This window comes from Hyperolius riggenbachi, chromosome 11 (assembly GCF_040937935.1).
Source record: "Hyperolius riggenbachi isolate aHypRig1 chromosome 11, aHypRig1.pri, whole genome shotgun sequence".
Classification (NCBI taxonomy): Eukaryota; Metazoa; Chordata; class Amphibia; order Anura; family Hyperoliidae; genus Hyperolius; species Hyperolius riggenbachi.
Window position 1 is genome coordinate 124,390,904 of NC_090656.1, and position 20,306 is coordinate 124,411,209.

Consider the following 20,306-nt stretch of genomic DNA (forward strand, 5'->3'; position numbering starts at 1 on the left):
AGGGGCGCCCTTTTGTAGCAGAATTAAAAACCTTGTAGCCGAAAACCTTCTAGCCGAATCAAAAATATGGGCTACAAAGGGGTGCCCTTTTGTAGCAGAATCAAAAACCTTGTAGCCGAAAATCTTGTAGCCAAATCGAAAATATGGGCTACAAAGGGGCGCCCATTTGTAGCTGAATCAAAAATATGGGCTACAAAGAGACACCCTTTTGTAGCAGAATCGAAAACCTTGTAGCCAAAAGAAAGCTCGGGAGCCCTTTTCACCACCTTGTTGCCCATATTTGAAGAAATAACATTGAAGTCTATGAAGGAGCCCTTTTAATACAGATGGCCGAGGATCCCTTTTCAACCGATTCCCAAATTATTTGATTTCATGAGCAAAAAGAGTGCATACATTTGCATAAACCAGCATCAGCGCAGAATTATTTCCATCTCATTGACCATCTCTATTAGTGACACAGCTACACATCTGCCTTTATTTTTACAGCATAGATGTTATTTAGATGTTAATAAGTATATATATATATATATATATATATATATATATATATATATATATATATATATATATATATATATATAAGATTCCTGTGTACACATCATATATACTGTACAGTCACAATCAGATCTGTATATCTGACTTTAAAATACGGGGACTGCTTTATTGAAGCAGCACAAGTAACTATTGATTTATTTCATTTTTGTGGACTAAGCACAGCTATTACTGTATGTATAAATTATTTATGATGACTATTACCGTCTTTCCCCTAAAGTAAGACCTACCCCGAAAGTAAGGCCTCCCTTATATTTCAAGCATGCTTGAAATATAAGGCCTACCCCGAAAATAAGGCCTAGCTGGGGGCGGGGCGCTGTGTGTATGGGGAGGTGCGTGGTCTCTTACCGCACCTCCCTTGTGGCTGCGTCCCCCTCCGTTCCTGGTAATTCCTCCGGTGGCGGCGGCATAGTAATCCATCTGTGAGGGCGCCCTGTGACCCTCACGCAGTACGCTAGGCCGGCTCTGCACTGGCGCCCTCTTCCTGTCATCATGTGCGCCCGGCAGATGCGTCCCAGGCGCACATTGATTAATCAGTGTGCGCCTGGGACGCATCTGCCGGGCGCACATGATGACAGGAAGAGAGCGCCAGCGCAGAGCCGGCCTAGCGTACTGCGTGAGGGTCACAGGGCGCCCTCACAGATGGATTACTATGCCGCCGCCACCGGAGGAATTACCAGGAACGGAGGGGGACGCAGCCACAAGGGAGGTGCGGTAAGAGACCACGCACCTGCCCATACACACAGCGTCTAGCCCCTCCCACCCCCGAAAATAAGCCCTAGCAGACATTTCCTCCCCAAAAAGAATATAAGACAGTGTCTTATATTCGGGGAAAGACGGTATCTGAGAAAAATAACATTTTATCATATTTTCTATTTTAATCACAGTGTAAATTCATTAGGAGTCGGAGCATTTTCTCCTGACTCCAACTCTGAGTCTAGGTACCCAAAAATTGCCCCGACTCTGACTCCTCGACTCCGACTCCACAGCCCTGATTTTGTGAACCCCCAAAGCCAAAACAACATTATGCTAGCAAGACAGCAGAAATTCTAAAAGCTGTGTGTGTCTGTTAATATATTAGTCAACAATATAACTTACTTGCAGTTGTAGAGGTAGTCACAGCTGTTGTTATAATGGTTGGGGTAGTTGCTTTAGACTCTGTAGTGGTTGGTTTTGTTGGAAACTGTGTTACTGCAGTTTCCTCAGTGCTAGTAGTTGGTGCTTCTGTGCTGGTGAAGATTGGGGTAGAGATCTTAGTGCTTGTGGTTTCTTCAGACATGATTAGAAGGGTTTTAGCTGTGGATTCTGGTGTAGTAAAGGGAGAATTTGTAGTTTTCAACTCTATTTTTTCAGTTGGAATACTTGTAGTTGTGATGGTTGTGGGAGTTGTTGTGGACTCAATTGTACTTGCAGGATAAGTTGTAGTGAGGCAGTAATGAGGGACTTCACAGCAGTACACTCTAATCTGATAATCATAACAGATTGGCCCTGGACCACGCCCATTCTTACAAATAAGCCCCTTGGAGACATCACAGATCACGTCTTGCTGAAGATCCTTAAGGGGGGTATCTGGAAAGAATTTTGCGCTACAGGAAATGTTTAGTGGCTTCTCACACAGATTAAATCCATTATTCCTGATATTTTCATATGTCTCATACTCCCCACCAGTATTAAATGAAGGATAACTCACATCATACCACTCTGACCATGAACAGACAGGTGTGCAATCTATTAGAAGAGAAAGAAATAAAATGCGTTACTAGCTTACTTTTACTTTACTTTAAAATATATATATATATATATATATATATATATATATACAGTATATATTGCAAAGGAAGAGTAGAAAATGTATGCAATATCTGTTACAGAGAACCTTAAAGTGTACAAGAGATGGGGCCACAGGAATAAAATATACATACCTGGGGCTTCCTCCAGCCCCCTCCAGCCTGATCGCTCCCACGACGTCCTCTTCTGACTGCCCGTTCGCCTGCTACTGGCCTAGGAAAATCCATCAGTCGGCGCATGTGCAGTCCGGCCAAGCGTGCTCCCCTGTCTCACTCCCATCACCGGGAGCATTCTATGCTTGCGCAGTAGTACTGCCCAGACGCACAGCGCTCCCATCAACGTGAACATATTCTAGGGTGATCTGTATGACCACCGCTAAATTTAGAGAGCAAACCACACCACAGATGAAAACCTAGAGGTATGCATTTTCTAAAAATACAACACAATCAGGTTTTTCACTTCCATCGTTAGATATGCCACATTAAATATAGGTTATTCTTATCTGTTGCGTTCCAATGTAAAATTGTGCAAAATGCTGTTTTATTATTGGGGTGTGTTGTGGACAGGAAAAGTGGGATAGCAATACATATCTGGCATTGTTGGATTCAGCAGAATCGGGGCTTCTTTTTGTCAGTAAATGTAATTCTTCTTTGATAGAAAAAAAAACACAACAAAAAAAATGTATTTCACTTTTTTTTTGTACATATTTTACTCAAAAATGTTATCTTCAGAAAGAAAAATAGTTTCACTGTTCAAGACTAATTTATTACGGAAAAAAACAATATATAATATGTCCTATTTTCTTGTAAAAAATCCCAAGTAAACCTAGTGAGTTAATCACTGCATTCATGAAATTTGGAGTGCAAATAATTAATATAAGTATGTGTAGTTTTGAATCACATGCTCTTTACCACCCTCCCTAGCAGTGAGGTAGCTTTAGTAGCTCTGGGCCAGAGTGCAAGTTTTACATTAGGCCCCCTCAAGAACTCTATACATAACAATTGATATGGAGAACCTAACCCAGCCAAGGACAGCTGCAGTGCCAGAGCAGTGTACATTGGGGATTAGAACAGTCTATTAATGGTCACAACTAATCAAAGCACATATAGAGGTGATCATTACCAGTACAGCAGTAAAAAGCTAATAAAGTGGTTGAAGGAGGGTCCCTACTGGGTGTCTGTGCTCCAAGGGCCCTGGTGCGGTCACTACCTCTGCATTCCCTATTGCTACACACTGCCTAATAGTATATTTAAAGTCCATGCATGATAATTCCGGTTCTATTTGTGTGTGAATATTATTGAAGTCATGTGGCATAGCCAAGAACTGTTGTTCTTATACGGTCATAGGCCTTTTTTTAATAAATAGTGTGAGTTTGAGTTTAATTATTGATTACAACAACTTCCTTTGTAAATGGAGTTTGTACTTTATAGAACAATAGTAGTAATAATAATAATAATAGCACATGGAATACAGTGCAAATCCTGACAATCTACAAGCATGAATGAGATGAAAGGGCACAGGATTGGGAAGAAAGTGGGTTGGGGGAGCAGCGGATAGAGGAAGGTAGATGAGTGCATAGTTAATTAAAAGAAAATATATGTATGTGCGTGTGTGTGTGCGTGTTTTCTCAGCTACAAGGTAGCACCCTACTTACTTCTCAAAGTAGAGGCGATTACAGCGGTTGTAGAGGAAAGTTTTGTGGTAATAACGGTACTTCCTGTATTAATTGGAGTAACTGTAGAGGTAGGAGGAGTTGCAGTTGTGGATTGTGTTGTAGAGGCTGGGGGAGTTGCAGTTGTGGATTCTGTTTTAGGGGTTGGAAGAGTTGTTATTGTGGAGTTTGTTGTAGTAGTGGGAGGAGTTGTAGCTGTAGACTCTGTTGTAGTGGCTACTGGAGTTGTTATAGTGGACTGTGATGTAGTTGTTAAGGGGCTTGTAGTTGTAGACTGTGTTGCAGTGGCTACTGGTGTAGCTGTGGACATTGTTGAAGTGTTTTGAGGACTTGTTGCTGTAGACTTTCCCGTAGTAAATGAAGAGTTTGTAGAGTCCACGGACTCTATTACAGTGGTTACTGAACTTGTAGTTGTAGACTCTCTGGTTGTTGTTGGCGAACTTGTAGTTGTCTCTACTGTCGTAATTGCAGAGCTTGTAGTTGTGGATTCTATTGTAGTTGTTACTGGAATTGTGGTTGTGGACTCTGCTGTAGTGAATGGAGGACTAGTAATTATGGATTTAGTTGTAAGGTTTGGAGAGCTTTTACTTGTGAACTCAGTTGATGTTCTTAGAGGACTTGTTTTTGAGGTTGGCGATGTTATTGTGGTTGGAAGGCTTAAAGTTGTGGAATCTACTATAGTGGTTGTAGGAGCTGTGAACTCCGTTGTAGTAGTTGGATGAGTTGTTGTTGTTGGAATAGTAGTTGTAGACTCTGTAGCTGTATGGGGAGTTGTAGTTAAGCAGAAGTGAGGGACCTCACAACAATAAAATCTAATCTCAAAATCATAACACAGTGGCCTGAAAGTATTCTGCATGTTGTTTTTACAAATGAGTCCCTTGGAGACATCACAGATCACGTTTTGCTGCAGATCTTCAATCGAGACATTTGGGTATAATTTTGCTCTACAGAAAATATCCCCTGGATGCTGACACAGATCAAATCCAGATTTTCTGATATTTTCATGTGTCTCATATTCTCCTCCGGTTTCAAATGAAGGATAACTCACATCATACCACTGTGACCATGAGCAGACTGGCGTACAAACTAGCACCACAAAGAAAGGAAAATACATGACTAAAAACAGGTCAAGATAAGAGTTTTTTTTTTTTGGTTTTTTTTTTAAATGCTCTGAATTGTTGCTAAAACTCTCATAGTAACCTTAAAGGGAATCTTAACTGTCAAAAATAAAAAGAGTTTCACTTACCTGCGGCTTCTACCAGCCCCCTTCAGCCATCCTGTGCCTACGCCGGTCCTCAACGATCCTCCATTCCCCTGCCGCCAGCTAGTTTCATTTTTGCCGACTCGGAGTTGGTCGGGCCACTGCGCCTGCGCAGCCCTGGCAACGCGTATCTTTTCTCGCGTTCCCATCTGCAACATGCAACAGTGTCCTGCACCTGTACAGGATGTTATTGCAGATGGCAATGCGAACCAGTGGCCTGCCGACTCAGATTCAGCGAAAACTAAACTAGCTGGCGTCGTGGAATAGAGGATCATTGAGGATGGGCGTAGGCACAGGATGGCTGCAGGGGGCTGGTAGAAGCCCCAGCTAAGTGAAACACTTTATTTTTGACAGTTAAGGTGGCTCCTCTTTGCTCGTCATCAGTAATGCCCCCTGCTGCTATAAGTTCCTATCTGCACAGTGCGCTGAGGGGGAGCAGTGAAAAATGGCTCCAGGCGCGGGCGCTATAAAAATGGTGCCTCATTGAAAACCATTAATAAATGATATTCATCGTTTTATAAAGTTAAAAAATGGTACCGACCGTCAAAACAATATTTATCGTTTTAAAACCTGCTTTTTTTGTCCTGCCTGAACGATATTTATCATTTTAAGCCCAGCTTTGCTGCCATTTAGAAAATGTCTGCCCGCCGACTTTAACGTTTAATAGCACAGCGCCCTTAAAAGATAGAAACACCAAATTGTTTTCAAAAATACTTTATACTTTTTGAGAAAATATCGATTTTAAAATTCTCCTTCTGACTGTGGGAACATTGAACGCCCGCCGATTTTAGCGGTTAATAGCAAAGCCCCCTTAAATGCCAGAAACACCAAATGTGCAGGGAATGTTCAGAAGAACAGTGGGAACAAGAGGAAAACACATTTTTCAAAAAGACCTTATACTTTTTGAGAAAAATTGATTTTAAAAGTTCAAAGAAAAAAAACGATTTAAATGCCGCTGGTTAGTGTGTGGGAAATATTTCCCAGTAGTTAATAGCAAAGGCCCCTTACATCCTAGCAACACCAAATTTGCAGGATATGTTAAAAAGATAGAGGGAAACAATATTAAAAAAAAATTTTAAAAAAATAATTTCGGGGAATGTTCTGAGAGTGGGAAATCTGAAAAAAATGGCGTGGTGTCCCCCCTCCCGAGCCTCTGCAACCCCTTGTCCCCCATGCAGGCTGGGATAGCCAGAATGCAGAGCGCCGGACGACTGGGGCTTTGCACCCTGAGCTATACCAGCCCGCATGGTCCATGGTATGGGGGGCTCCGGGGGGAGGGGCGGCTAAGCCTCCCCCCCCCGGAGCCCTTGTCCAATCCATGGACAAAGGGCTCTTCCCCACCTCCGGTGTCCCAGGAGGAGGTGGGGGCGACGACTCCCTGGGGGGGGGGGGTTCATGGCGGCATCTGGGACTGGGAGTCCCTTTAACCAATTCAGCCCGCTGGGATTTCTCACCTTATGCATCAGAGCAATTTTCACCTCCCATTCATTCGCTAATAACTTTATCACTACTTATCACAATTTATTGATCTATATCTTGTTTTTTCCGCCACTAATTAGGCTTTCTTTGGGTGGTACATTTTGCTAAGAATTATTTTTTTTATAAATGCATTTTAACAGGATTAACAAGAAAAAAAATTGAAAAAATTCATTATTTCACAGTTTTCGCCCATTATAGCTTTAAAATAATCCACGCTACCATAATTAAAACCTATGTATTTTATTTGCCCGTTTGTCTCGGTTATTATACCATTTAAATTTTTTCCCTATCACAATGTATGGCGCCAATATTTTATTTGGAAATAAAGGTGCATTGTTTCCATCACTATTTACAAGCTTATAATTTAAAAAATGTTCGTAGTATACCCCCTTCAAATGCATATTTAAAGAGTTTAGACCCTTAGCTAACTATTTATGTCTTTTTTTTCCCATTCAAAATTTTATTTGGGTAATATTTTGGTGTGGGAAATAAACAGTTAATTTTTAATGTTGTTATATGTGTAAATTGTAATGTAAAAAATATGTAGATGTAGTTTTACTTCAGTTTTTATTTCCCTCCTTGTGTTTCTCGCTAAGCGGAAGCACAAGGGGGATGCGGAAATTTTGACGCGCAGAAAGACTGAAGCCTCTTGTAAGAGCACTTCGGTTTTTCTGCGGGGGACAGGGATCGGTGATCGGGAACCATGTTCCCGTTCACTGATCCCAGGGCTACTGGGGGACACCACAGGGGCACGCCCGCGATCGCGCGCTGCAGCACCGAAGCGCAGCACCGCAGCAGAGCAGCCTCCCAGACGTGAGCTTCACGTCCGGGCTTCAGAAATGGTTAAGAAGGGGCCCCCTATATGCCCACCCCCCCTCCCAAGAGAAATGAGTGTAGGGGTACAAAGTACACCTTACCCATTTCCACAAAGGGTTAAATGAAATAAAAAACGCAACCACGAGAAAAGTATTTTAATATTCTTAATTAACCAGAAATACTTACCTGTACCTTTAAAAAAATGTTCCCACGCCATTATCCTCGTTAAACGATCCTCGCTAAAGTCGGCGGGCGTTTAATTTTCCCCAAAAAAATTTTCCTCTTGTTCCCACTGTTCTTCTGAACATTCCCTGCAAATTTGGTGCTTCTATATTTTAAGGGGGCTGCGCTATTAAATGTTAAATTCGGCGGGCAGACATTTTCTAAATGGCAGCAAAGCAGGGCTTAAAATGATAAATATCGTTCAGACAGGACAAAAAAAAGCAGGTTTTAAAACGATAAATTACGTTCACAAGGTCTGCGCCATTAAAACGATAAATATCGTTTTAAACAACTATCAGGCAGAAGGGGGCGCCATTATTTACCCGGCGCCATTTTTTACTGGACGCGTGCTGAGGAGCTGCGCTGTGTGCGGTCTTGAGGTAATTTAGCAGGGAACGATAGCATACTAATAGCTGTATTAGTACACTATCGTTCCCAGCTAAATGACTCCAGGACCGCACACAGCGCAGCTCTGCAGCATGCTGTACACATAGGAACTAATAGTGGCAAGTGCAGAAGGTTACTGATGACAGGCAGAGAGGAGGAAGTACTGACACTTCCTCCTCGCCTATCATCAACGTTTTGCTCCAGTCGAAGATTTCGGCTAAGCAGAACGGGAGAGGGGGGGGCGCTAAAGGGAGAGGAAGGCGTTGTGATTAATGTCACAGCACTGCAAATAAATAAACTTAGAAGTATGCTATTTTAAAGGAGGGTCAGGGGTACTTTAATGTTTGACTAAACTTGGCATTTTATTTTTATGCTAAACTACACTGATAACATTGTGTGAGGCATACATTTCAGATTTATTTTTACTGAAGCCAAAAGGCATGCCCCCAGATGTAGTACTACTCCACTAATGCCAATGACTGGTCTTATAACAGAGAATAGAGAGGCAACTTGCTCCTTACTTGTAGTTGTAGAGGTGTCCACAACTGTCACGGGACTTGTGGTAGAAGAAGATGCGATAGTTGTAGTCGTACTGGTTAGAATGGAGGTAGCAGAAGACCCTGTAGTAGATTTGGTGGTTGGACTTGTGCTAGTTGGAGCCGTCGTCACAGGTGCAATGGAAATCAGAGTTGTGCTGGTAGGAGTTGTACTGATATGTCTTGTGGTTTCTAGAGTTGTGGAAGGAGAGTGGTAGTGGTATTAAAAATTGTAATGATAGAAGTTGTGGTTCCTAGAGCTGTAGAAGATGCAGCTACTGAAATTGTGGTTACACAAGAGGTGGTAGTACATGCTACAAAGTCTCTCAAAAAAAACATTTGAACTGCACAACCTGGAGATGCCTGCTACAGGCTTTCATTAGGACTTCAGCATTAAAGTAAGAACAAAATCTCCAAATAAATATACTGGCCCCAAACACACATACAACACACAGTATTAATTTAAACAAAGCTAGGAGGCACATAAGTACATTAAACTATCACTACACTAAAGCCATTAGGTATCCCAGCACAATAAGGTTCAGGGCCCTTTTACACTGGGGCGGTGTGGTGCGGTAAATTTACTGCACCCCACTGCAGCCTAGTAAAAGTCTATGGGGTAGTTCATACTACCCACATTGCGGTATGCTACGCTATTCCTGAGGTGCCCTTTCAAACGTGAGCGCATACCTGCAGTGATCTGTGTCGGACAGGAAGTCATGTAAGCCTATGGCTATGCAGCGTTTTTTTTTTAAATATTGGTGCTGGCATTGCAGGCGCGCATGTGCAAAAACATATTTTTACCATAAGCTTCTGCACACTTCCATATTTATGAAACAAGAAGTGAGCACAAGCGAGCGTCACTTCCTGTTTGGATGTTGGTCAAAATGGGATTACCGTGTATTATTGCGGTAATCCACAAAGGCCCGTTTTTGGCACTATCGCCAATCTCTAGTCTGAAAGCAGCCTTAGATTTGAAAAATCCGTGCCCCAGACCAGTTCCAATAGTGAATCACCTCTTTATTGCATCCTCAGTAAAACAGTTAAACAACACAGGTGGACGGCCTGACAGCCGCTTTGTGGGTCTCGTCTGCTTCGTCAGAGGCCACAAATAAACACTTTATATGTAGCCTCTGTCGAATCAGGCGAGACCCACGAAACGGCTGTCAGGTCATCCACACCATGTTGTTTGTCTGTTTTACTGAGGAGGCAATAAAGAGGTGATTCACTATGGCAGGGAACACACTTGACTTTTTTCGTATGTGTTTACTGCACAGAAAAACTGGGAACTCATGTTAATCAATGGGCTAGTTCACACTTCATTTGTTTTTCGCGTGCAGAAAAAAAACTTTCTGCATGATGAATCTGCACATTTGTCAGTTTTCTCCATTAATTACATTAGCTGCTGTGAAAAAACGCGCGTGTTTTACTGCATGGAAACACACTTGGTGTGCAGAAAAAGTATGCAGAAAAAACGCACGCAGAAAACTGAAAGACAAGTGTGTTTCCTACATATAGGAACTTGTCTGCTACCCATATAATTCAAATCTAAACCATGCCATATCAGTTGTCTCAGTCTACCGGGGGCACAGCCTTTCACCGGATTCCCTCAGCTACTGAGCTACTGCTTTTAGTGCCGACCGTGCTGCTTTTTCGTCTGAGTGGAGGTATCCCAGCACACATTGGAAAAACATTTTTTTTTGGGGGGGGGGGGGGGGAATAGGATCATTATCATAATTTATTGCTAAGCAAGTTGCGCCATAAAACGTTTTTCCTTTTTTTATTAACCTTAATTATATAGAGTACATTTTCCATATTTATAAAGGTTCTCATTTATCTAGCACAAGTATGGTTTTAAGAGGAGGCTTACTGAACTTTCTGTTGTCTCTGATGCAGTTCTGTGAATGAATACATCAAAATCACTGTCTACTGTTGTTGTTTCAATATTTAACATTTATTTAGAATGTTATAAAATTAATCTGATGTGGTAGATACTGATAGATGAAAGTATAGCCTCCTTAGGTTTGGATTGTAAAAATAAATATAACAAAAACAAAATACAAAAACCAGCCAGAAGAATTGGTGTATGGAGAATGTAATCAGCTAAATAGCTTTTATATCAATGTTAAATGGAAACCGTTGCATTACCTGTTGTGGTGGTGGTTACAGGCGGAGTGGTGACCGGAGTGGTGGAGCTGGTGACAGGTGTTGTACTTCTGCACACACGAAGCTGACTTGTCTTTGTTCCATTCACACATCTTGTCTCATTGCAAAGTCCATTTCCCATTGGTACAGAACTGTTAGAATCCTCTACAATGGGTGGAATCATTTTTTGTTAGAAAAATAACATGACAAACATAACTGCCTGATATCATTAATTTTAGTCTTAAGTTAAAATAAACTAAATGAATCTTTCAATTAGAAAGTAAAATTGGCAGACATTTCCTTCACCACAACCATTACAACAGTACTTTATGGACACTGGACGTCTGAAAAAAACCCAGCACTGTTCAACTCAATTTTCAAATCAAGGACTTAAATGTAAAGCTTATGGCGGTCTTTTTTTAAAAAAAACACGTCGCCATGGACTTACATAGCTTTCGGTCCACCGAACATCGTCGCATGAAAACATAGGTATGCGCTCCTGAAAACGTCACTTCTATCGCATCGTGCCGCACCACGTTGGTATAAAAAGCCGCACAGACTTTCATTGACATGGCAGAGGCCTGCGGCGAAGCCAGGCCACCGCAACGCACCAGTGTGAAAGGGCGCTCAATGAAAAAGAGAACAAGCATAAAAGCAAGGATAGGGAGGTGCCCCAATAAGAAATGACAAAATACTTTTGTTTCCACAAGTTCAATAAAAGGGGCCCTGAGCTGTGAAAAAAAACTCCAGCCCCCTGTAGCCCGTGAGGTCTCTGGCATCTTCTTGGTACCTTCCGTGGTCAGCTGGCTGCTCCGGAAATCCGGTGACTTCGGCTGAAGTTGCACATCATCAGTGATCACCCCGGTCACCATAAGCCTCCTGTGCATGCATGGTTCAGTCTTTAGAGAACTGCACATGCACAGGACGCTTATGGTGACCTACTTGATGATGATCTGAGTGCACGCACATGCGACTTGGGATGAAGTCGCCGGATTACTGGAGCCACCAGCTGACCACTGAAGGGACCAAGAGGATGCTGGGGACCTCGCGGGCTATGGGGGGGGGGGGGCTGGAGGAAGCCCCTGGTAAGTCCATATTTCATTTGTTTGCCACAGCGCAGGGACCCTTTAAGGAGGTCTACATTGTACTTTTGAATAGTATTAGTTACAGTTAGCTCAGTCACACAAACCCCAACTTTTACACAGAAAATTCCAGCGGGGGGGGGGGGCACAGAAAGACACAGCAGGAGAGGTCTGACTTCCTAACTCTGCACTGGACACAGTAGTGCACAGCATGCTGACAGCCTGACACTGAGCCTGCACTGCTCTCTGCCTTTGCTTCTGAACTGAACTGAAACTAAAAAAAAGTTCAGGGCTATGGAGTCAGACCTCTCCTGCTGTGTCTCTCCTTCCCCAGATGCATCAGACAGGCAGCTTGTTTTCACACTGTATTCAATTCATCGGGTGCTGGTGGTTACCTGTTGCCTGCTATGCCTGGGGGGAGAGAAACAGTGGGAAGGACGGTGGATGAGTAAGCAGACTGCTAGATACAAGCTGCTCATTCTCCTGAAAGCTGCTGGCACTGGACGGAGATTTGGGGGTGTGGCCGGCTCACTCTGCTGCCTGTCTCTTCTTGAAAGAGACTTTTTTTTTCAAACATAAGGAGCGAGCTTGTTGTGATGTTTCTACGTCACTACCCAGAAGGCAATGCGGTGTAGAGTAATTAACCCATTCAGGTTCCGTCGTTTTCACGTGAGAAATGTTCACCTCCCATTCATTAGCCTATAACTTTATCACTACTTATCACAATGCACTGATCTATATCTTGTTTTTTCCGCCACCAATTAGGCTTTCTTGGGGGGGTACATTTTGCTAAGAGCCACTTTACTGTAAATGCATTTTAACAGGAAGAATAAGAAAAAAATGGAAAAATTCATTATTTCTCAGTTTTCAGCCATTATAGTTTTAAAATAATACATGCCTCCATAATTAAAACTCACGTATTGTATTTGCCCATATGTCCCGGTTCTTACACCGTTAAAATTATGTCCCTATCACAATCTATGGCGACAATATTTTATTTGGAAATAAAGGTGCATTTTTTCCATTTTGCATCTATCACTATTTACAAGTTTAAAATAAAAAAGATATAGAAATATTTCATTTTTACATTGATATTTAAAAAGTTTAGACCCTTAGGTAAATATTTACATGTTTTTTTTTTTATTGTAATGGTTTTTTTTTTATAGTAAACATTTTATTTGGGTACTTTTGGGAGGGTGGGAGGTAAACAATAGATTTATAATGTAAATGTGTGTTAATTCTTTTTTTTTTTTTTTTCAGGTGTAGTATTACTTTTTTTGTTTACATGACGTCACTCTAAGCATAGCACACGCTTAGAGTGACACATCGGGAAGGAGACAGCCAGAAAAAGCACAGCTTCCGAGAGAAGCTGTCGCTTTTGCAGCGGGGGAGAGGAATCAGTGATCGGGCTCCATAGCCCGATACATTGATTCCTTGGCTACCGAATCCGCGGCCGGGAGTGCGCGTGCACGATCGGCCACGGGAGCGCGCGGTAGCGCGCATGGTTCCTGGACGTAGAAACTACGTCCAGGAACCAAAATAGGTTAATATACAGCTGCAGCCCTAGTCAGTGTGGTGGGCTTGGCTTACTCCTTAAAGCTTCAAAAACGAAGTAACTTTATATATTTACAAGGAAATACTTGTTTTTCCCCTATAAAGTGGACATGATCTACACATAGGTGGTGAGTAGATAAGGACCCTACAGTTCCTCTTTAAGGCCAGCTTGAAGTCATAGTGTATTGCAAAGATTTTAGTTTCTTACATCTGAAATCCCTATAAAACATGACATGTAAAATGGAATAGTTTATTTGCTCTTTCACTGAATCTTGAACACTTGTAATGTGTTTGCTAATAAATGCATTAAATAAGAAATGCTAGCAAGGTTTTTAAATATATATTTACTCAGAAGTTATCTGCAATTTTTTACTTACCCATTACCCGTATTTTTCTAATCAGACTTATAAATGATGAAAAAAATATCTGTTTTATAACTCTCACCTGTTTCCCAGTATCTTGATTATGCTTAAATATTATAGTGTAACACTGCTATGTTATAAATCAAATACTGTTACAATGATTACCTGGAAGGCAGTTGAGTTTTCCTGAATAGCACACACTAAAATACAAAATAAAGAATAATGGTTATAATATAGCTAGTGAGCAGTATATACAACCAATGGTCACAAGTCACACAGGTTAGAGGGCTACAATGATCTGATCCCCCAGCATTCTGCACAGCACAATTCCAAACCAGCCTGCTGTTACGTTCAGCACTTATTATTCAACATTTAAGATAGAACATCCCCTAGTGTTGGCTTTAACACTCTCCATCTACACCGGTCAGTCACAATATCCAATACAATAAAACCTAACTGTCCCTGTATCATCCACTTTCCCTGTCTGTCCGTCCGAAGCTTTTTTGTATGGCGCATGTGGGACGGGAGGTGAGGCCAGGGAGCAGGGAGGCCGTGTGCGGGCGGGCGTGCGGCAGGCATGCGGGCGTCGGGCAAGCCCAGTTAAATCACTAGCTAGAGCCCATTTTTAAACGGGCTTAGGTAGCCTAGTTAAAAATAATGACATTATCTCATTAGAATTGCACTTATCAACACACAGATACATTAGGCATCAAAAGCAAGAAGTTTTGAATCAGGATGATACCATGTATTGGCTAACTTATAAGTATAAATAAAAGAGTACGCTTTCGGCCATTGGGCCTTCGTCAGACTGATTCCTGTATGCTTATAAGACAGCTTTGTACATGCAGCATCAAAGGCGATACATGGATTTTTTTAGGAAACATAAATACATGTCATTTTGATGCCTTCATTGAAACAAAACATCCAAAACAGTGTAAGAGGTTGTGTCATTAGGCAGCAAGCGAAACTCATTTCTTGATCGGAATGAGTTGGAGGCAGGGAAAATGGGCAAGAGTAAAGGTGGCCACACACGATACATTAAAATGATCTGATTTTACAGTAATTCGATAAAAACGATTGTATCTCCCGAAAAAATCGAAAGCTTTTTTTTCATTCGACTGAAAAATCCGATCGGATTTCCCGTTTTCTTCGATTTTAATCGATCCGGACCACCAGATATTTTTCTTCAATCTTTCTAAAGATTGTATGGTATGTGTTGGATTGTCAATTTATTAATATACACACCCTAGCAATTTTGTTATAGTTTCTAATCATTTTTATCATAATTGGGGGGAAAATTGAACATAGGTGTGTGGTACATTGGTCATATTTTTTAAATGTTACAATCAGTCAGAAAAATTGATTGCAATTCTTAAATTGAACAGATATTTAAAAAATTGCATGGTGTGTGGCCACCTTAAAGGTGGCCACACACCATACAATTTTTTAAAGGTGGCCACACACCATACAATTTTTTAAATATCTGTTCAATTTAAGAATTGCAATCAATTTTTCTGACTGATTGTAACATTTCAAAAATTTGACCAATGTACCACACACCTATGTTCAATTTTTTCCTCAATTATGATAAAAATGATTGGAAAATCAGAGAAAATTGCTAGGGTGTGTATATTGATACATTGACAATCTAACACACACCATACAATCTTTACAAAGTTTGAAGAAAAATATCTGGCATTCCGGATCGATAAAAATCGAAGAAAATGGGAAATACGATCGGATTTTTCAGTCGAATGAAAAAAAAGCTTGCGATTTTTTCGGGAGATCCGATCGTTTTTATCGAATTGCCGTAAAATCTGTTCATTTTATTGTATCGTGTGTGGTCACCTTAGGGCTCTGAGCAAATCTGACAAAAGCAAAATTGTGATCACCAGATGACTGGATCAGAGCACAAGGGCTAGGACCATTCATTCAAGTTAAAAAATGCTAGGCTTTGTAAACCTAGCCCTAGCATTGCCACTGGGTGTTGGGCATGTTGATGATGTCACTGTCCATATATAGGCACAGGATGTTGATAAGCTTCTGCTGCAAGGAGCTTATCGGCAGTTATCTGTAGTGCCGCAGGTATGGGCACTCATAAAGGGCCTCTTCACTCAAGTTCTTCTAGAGAATATTGGCTTAGGATCAATAAATAAAGTTAAGTATTTCTTAATTTACCACAAAATATTATACACTTATATAGCCTTAAAATATTTTCTGCAATACTTTAAAAAGTACATCCAACAAGTAGCTTGTTCCTCAATGGGAATCACAATCACTCCAGTGTTCTCAGGCCAATAAGTTTTGAATGGAAGTCACTTAACCTACCATGTTCTGGTTATGTTGTTGTTGTGGTGTTGTGCAAGAAAACCAGTGTGCCCACAGAAAGCCCACACAAACACAGGAAGAAACTATGACCTTCATGTGGCCAGGGGACTAACTAGGTTTTAAATCAGGGACTCCTGAAGTGCAAGATGAGAATGCTAACCTACAAGCCAAATCCAAACATCCCAGAAAAGCTTCTTACCATTTATGACATTCCAAGTAATCAGGCACTTCTTCACCCGGATTGTAGTAAGTATGATCAATGTAGCAGCCACACTGCTCCTTAGTAATGCAGGTCCTCTTTTCTTCATCAAAAATAGGTCTCTCTGGAGGACATGTTGGGTAGCAGCCTTTAAACACAAATATAAAACTTCATTATATCAGTTGGGTTTCTATAAAATTTAAAAATATATTCACAAAAATAAGATCTGGACATTATGACTTTTATTCAGATTTTAATTAACTGGATTCTATCTCTCAATTAAAGTATATGTTAAATTAACAAAAAGGTAGCTATATAATGACATATCAAATCAGCCTTAGGGAGCCTTAACACTTCTCCCTGCATTTTTTGGTCGCTTTTTTTGTGCTTATTTGTATTTGCAATTCTGCACTTTGTGAATTTTCACACCCAACTCTCCTTTTTGTACAAGTTTTTGACTTTCTCATTCCCTTTCATGAATATCAATGAATTTGCATACAAATTAATGTGTGAATAAGAGCTTATCCTATGTAATAATTTACAAGTGTCCCTGCGTCATTAACTGAATGGTTGTGTGTCCCTGGCTTTTTTGTACTGAGCATGTGCGCAGCCAGGACAGTTAGGAAACAGGGCCGGATTTGACAGTTTGCTGTGTGTGGTTCACAGAGGTTCTCATTGCATTGTGGGAAATAACAGCTTTTTCCAACTGCCAAGCAAGCAGCTCCCTGTGTGCATATACTTCAGACAGTGGTGGGGAACGAGCAAGCGGGACGCGTATGTGTGCGCATTGTGAGGGGTAGCGACTGTGACCTAGCGCCCGTTTTTAACAGGCGGGCCTTTTTACTAGTAAAAAAATAAATGGATATGCAATATTTATGTTTTTTGCCTTGGATTTAAAGCAGACTTCCTCTCCGCTCTAAAAGCATAACAGCAACAACACAACAGCATAATAACCTTTAAACAAAAAATATTTCTTTGTTACAAACTAAATATATGTTATGCTGCGCCACCTGTAACAATTACACAACCCCAATGACCACAATCAATTATATAAAAGTCCTGTTAGTGCGCTGTGTTCCATCCACTTGAAATATCCTTATGTGTAAAAACAATCCACTGCACCCTTCCACGAGTTCAACTTGCAAAGACAGCTTCACATAGCGTAATACTGCTACACTCAAATGTCTCTCATGCTTCACCAAAAACTTCCGTGCACGCTGTCTTTGCAGGTTGAACTCCTGGAAGCGCGCAGTGGATTGTTTTTACACCACCCCGCTCGTCCCCGTGGGCACTTCCTTATCTGCGCTTCGTTTTTGCCCATTGTCCGCCCGCGGGAATCGGGACGGGAATCGATCCACGCGGTGATCGGACACGTCAGAAATGATCAATTGAGCCATCAGCGGCTCGATTGATAAGAAAATACACTGCTGTGTATGCCCAGCATTACAGCTGATACAAATCCTAAAATAAAACTGCACTGTTTCTACTTCCTGTTTCATGAAAGCAGATATATTGTTAACAGCCTTTGCTTTCAAATGAGCTTATCTGCCTTATCTGCCGTGGCAGTCATGTGACACAGGTGAGAGATCAAATTGTGATTAGACACAAATGAGGGGGAATTAAACCAGGATAAACTCTCTAAATACATACAGGGTGCATTTATCTCTGTTTTCCTTCTGTCCTGTGTGAGATGCTGTTGAAGAACTGTGCAGAGAAGACAACGTCCCATACATGCTTAATAATGAGTAAGGAAATGGGAAAGGGGATCATGCCTAATGTTGACTGGTGTGGTGGTCATCTAACAAGCAGGATATGGGCTTGCCTCTCCTGTGGACCCAATAACAACCATGTCATAGTTGCATGCCTGGTTACAACATAACAATGGACCATGCTGGCACACTCACCTTCCAGATAAGTGATGGTGACATTACTGCAGATGTTGTTGATGGAACGGCAGGTTTGTATGCTGTGGTTACCGCAGGGATGATAATGCCACTCACATTTATCCTTAGGGTTGTAGTAGTCACAGAATATAGCTATAGAGATGAAGAACATGAGGTTTAAATACATTAATTAAATGTATCTTTATACACTGAACACATATCAAGAATCAAGATGTGTACGCTAGCCATCAAAATGTAACTTCAGGAACAAATGAAGAGATAGGGCCAGCTACCCCACTTTCTTTGTAGCCCATAAAATCTAGCCATACTCATCCCTATAGCTCCCCTCATGGAGAAACCAAGTTACTATATGATCAAGCAACTTTTCGATTCCTGTGACTTCGAGTTTCTTCACAGAGCATAGTGTATATCAGTGCCCCAATTCTCCAATAGAAATGAATGAGCGATGCACCATCATCAAAGCCACATTTGCTTTGGACTAAGAGAACTGGAGGCTCACTGATCACATGTCCTCTTAGCATCCTGTCCATACTACCTCGAGGAGATAAGTACAGTTACAAAAAATAGACTTAACAAAGGAGCCTAATTCTAACTTAACATGTCAATGATTGTATATAAACGGGTCTGGTGACTCTGCACATGCTTGTCACAATTGCATTTATTGTTACAACAATACCTGGTCAATCAGCATGAAACCCAAGTTACTAAAACTTATTTAGTAACTGGGGTTTCATGCTGATTGACTGGGTATTTTTGTAACAATAAACGCAATTTCGACAAGCACGTGCAGAGTCACCAGACCCATTAATATACAAGTATAGATTATTTTTCTGGTGATACTCCCCAACGAGTAGTGCAGTTTACCGTTTTGACATTTATGGCCGCCCACTAAAATACTATACACAACGATTAACAAGTCAATGGTAACCCCCCCCCACCCCCACCTTGGTGTGTCCTTGTTCTTGCGACCCCACCAGTGACACCCTTCTCATGGATTAACTCGGACTTAAATAACTAGGTCTCTGTAAAATCTCATCTTATACCCAGTTTGGATGCATAACCATGTGCTATGTTGTATAACCTTGTGCTACTTCTCTGTCTGACACCCTATGTTAACTTTTGTATGTATCCCTATTTATTGTCCAGTGCTGCATACTTTGATGGAACTTTATAAATGCAATAAATAATCAATTATGAGCTGTAACCTTTATTTAACCACTTTTGCCTCCTGCGGCAGTATATCTATGCCCCGCAGGACTTCAGTTCCCGCACAGAGGCATAGATATATGGCCCTCACCACGATTGCTGCTGTGCGCGCTTCCGCGTGCGTCCTCGTCGCCGCCTGTTAGCCCTAAGATCAGTGAATGGGATCACAGATTCCATTCATCGCTGTAAATGTCCCTGTTATTGATCGCCAGCATCAATGAGATGCCTGCGGTCAATTTAACAAAACTAAATTACACTTACACGCATTACTTCCTGTGTGCGTGCTATTAATCCGTGGCAGAAAGAAAATGCTTGAGGACATCTTGTGGCCAAATAGTAAAATAGCATACATAAATGTTATTTAATATAAAAATTATATATACACCATTAAAATTAACCCCTTACATCTCCCACTCTCCCATAGTTACCCAAAAAAAAACATTTGAATAAAATATTTTAAAAAAAAAACTACATATATAGTTACCTTGGGGACCGTGCTTTTTTAATATGTATGTCCTGAGGGTATATTACTGTTATTTTTAAAATACAGGCTTTTAATTAGTGATGGATGCAAAACTGAAAAAATGCACCTTTATTTCTCAATAAAATATCGGCGCATACATTGTACTAGGGACATATTATAAACACTGTAATAACCAGGACAAATGGGCAAATTAAATGTGTAGGTTTTATCCACAGTAGAACAATTTATTTTAAAATTATAATGGCCAAAAACTGAGAAATAATGATTTTTTTTTTCATTTTTTTCTTATTATTCCCATTAAAATGCATTTAGAATAAAATTCTAAGCAA

General features: G+C 41.0%; 1 protein-coding gene across 1 annotated transcript in view; it reads right to left on the reverse strand.

Moving 5' to 3' along the window:
* The window catches only part of LOC137537875 (mucin-2-like), a 213,930-nt gene that overhangs the window by 96,233 nt on the left and 97,391 nt on the right, over positions 1–20,306 (reverse strand). The window contains exons 24-29 of the mRNA XM_068259821.1: positions 18,288–18,419; positions 16,384–16,531; positions 14,022–14,056; positions 10,862–11,023; positions 8,699–8,905; positions 1,651–2,280 (exon numbers count right to left, since the gene is read on the reverse strand). Of these exons, the coding sequence (XP_068115922.1) occupies positions 1,651–2,280; positions 8,699–8,905; positions 10,862–11,023; positions 14,022–14,056; positions 16,384–16,531; positions 18,288–18,419 (1,314 nt within the window). The remainder of the gene's footprint in view (positions 1–1,650; positions 2,281–8,698; positions 8,906–10,861; positions 11,024–14,021; positions 14,057–16,383; positions 16,532–18,287; positions 18,420–20,306) is intronic.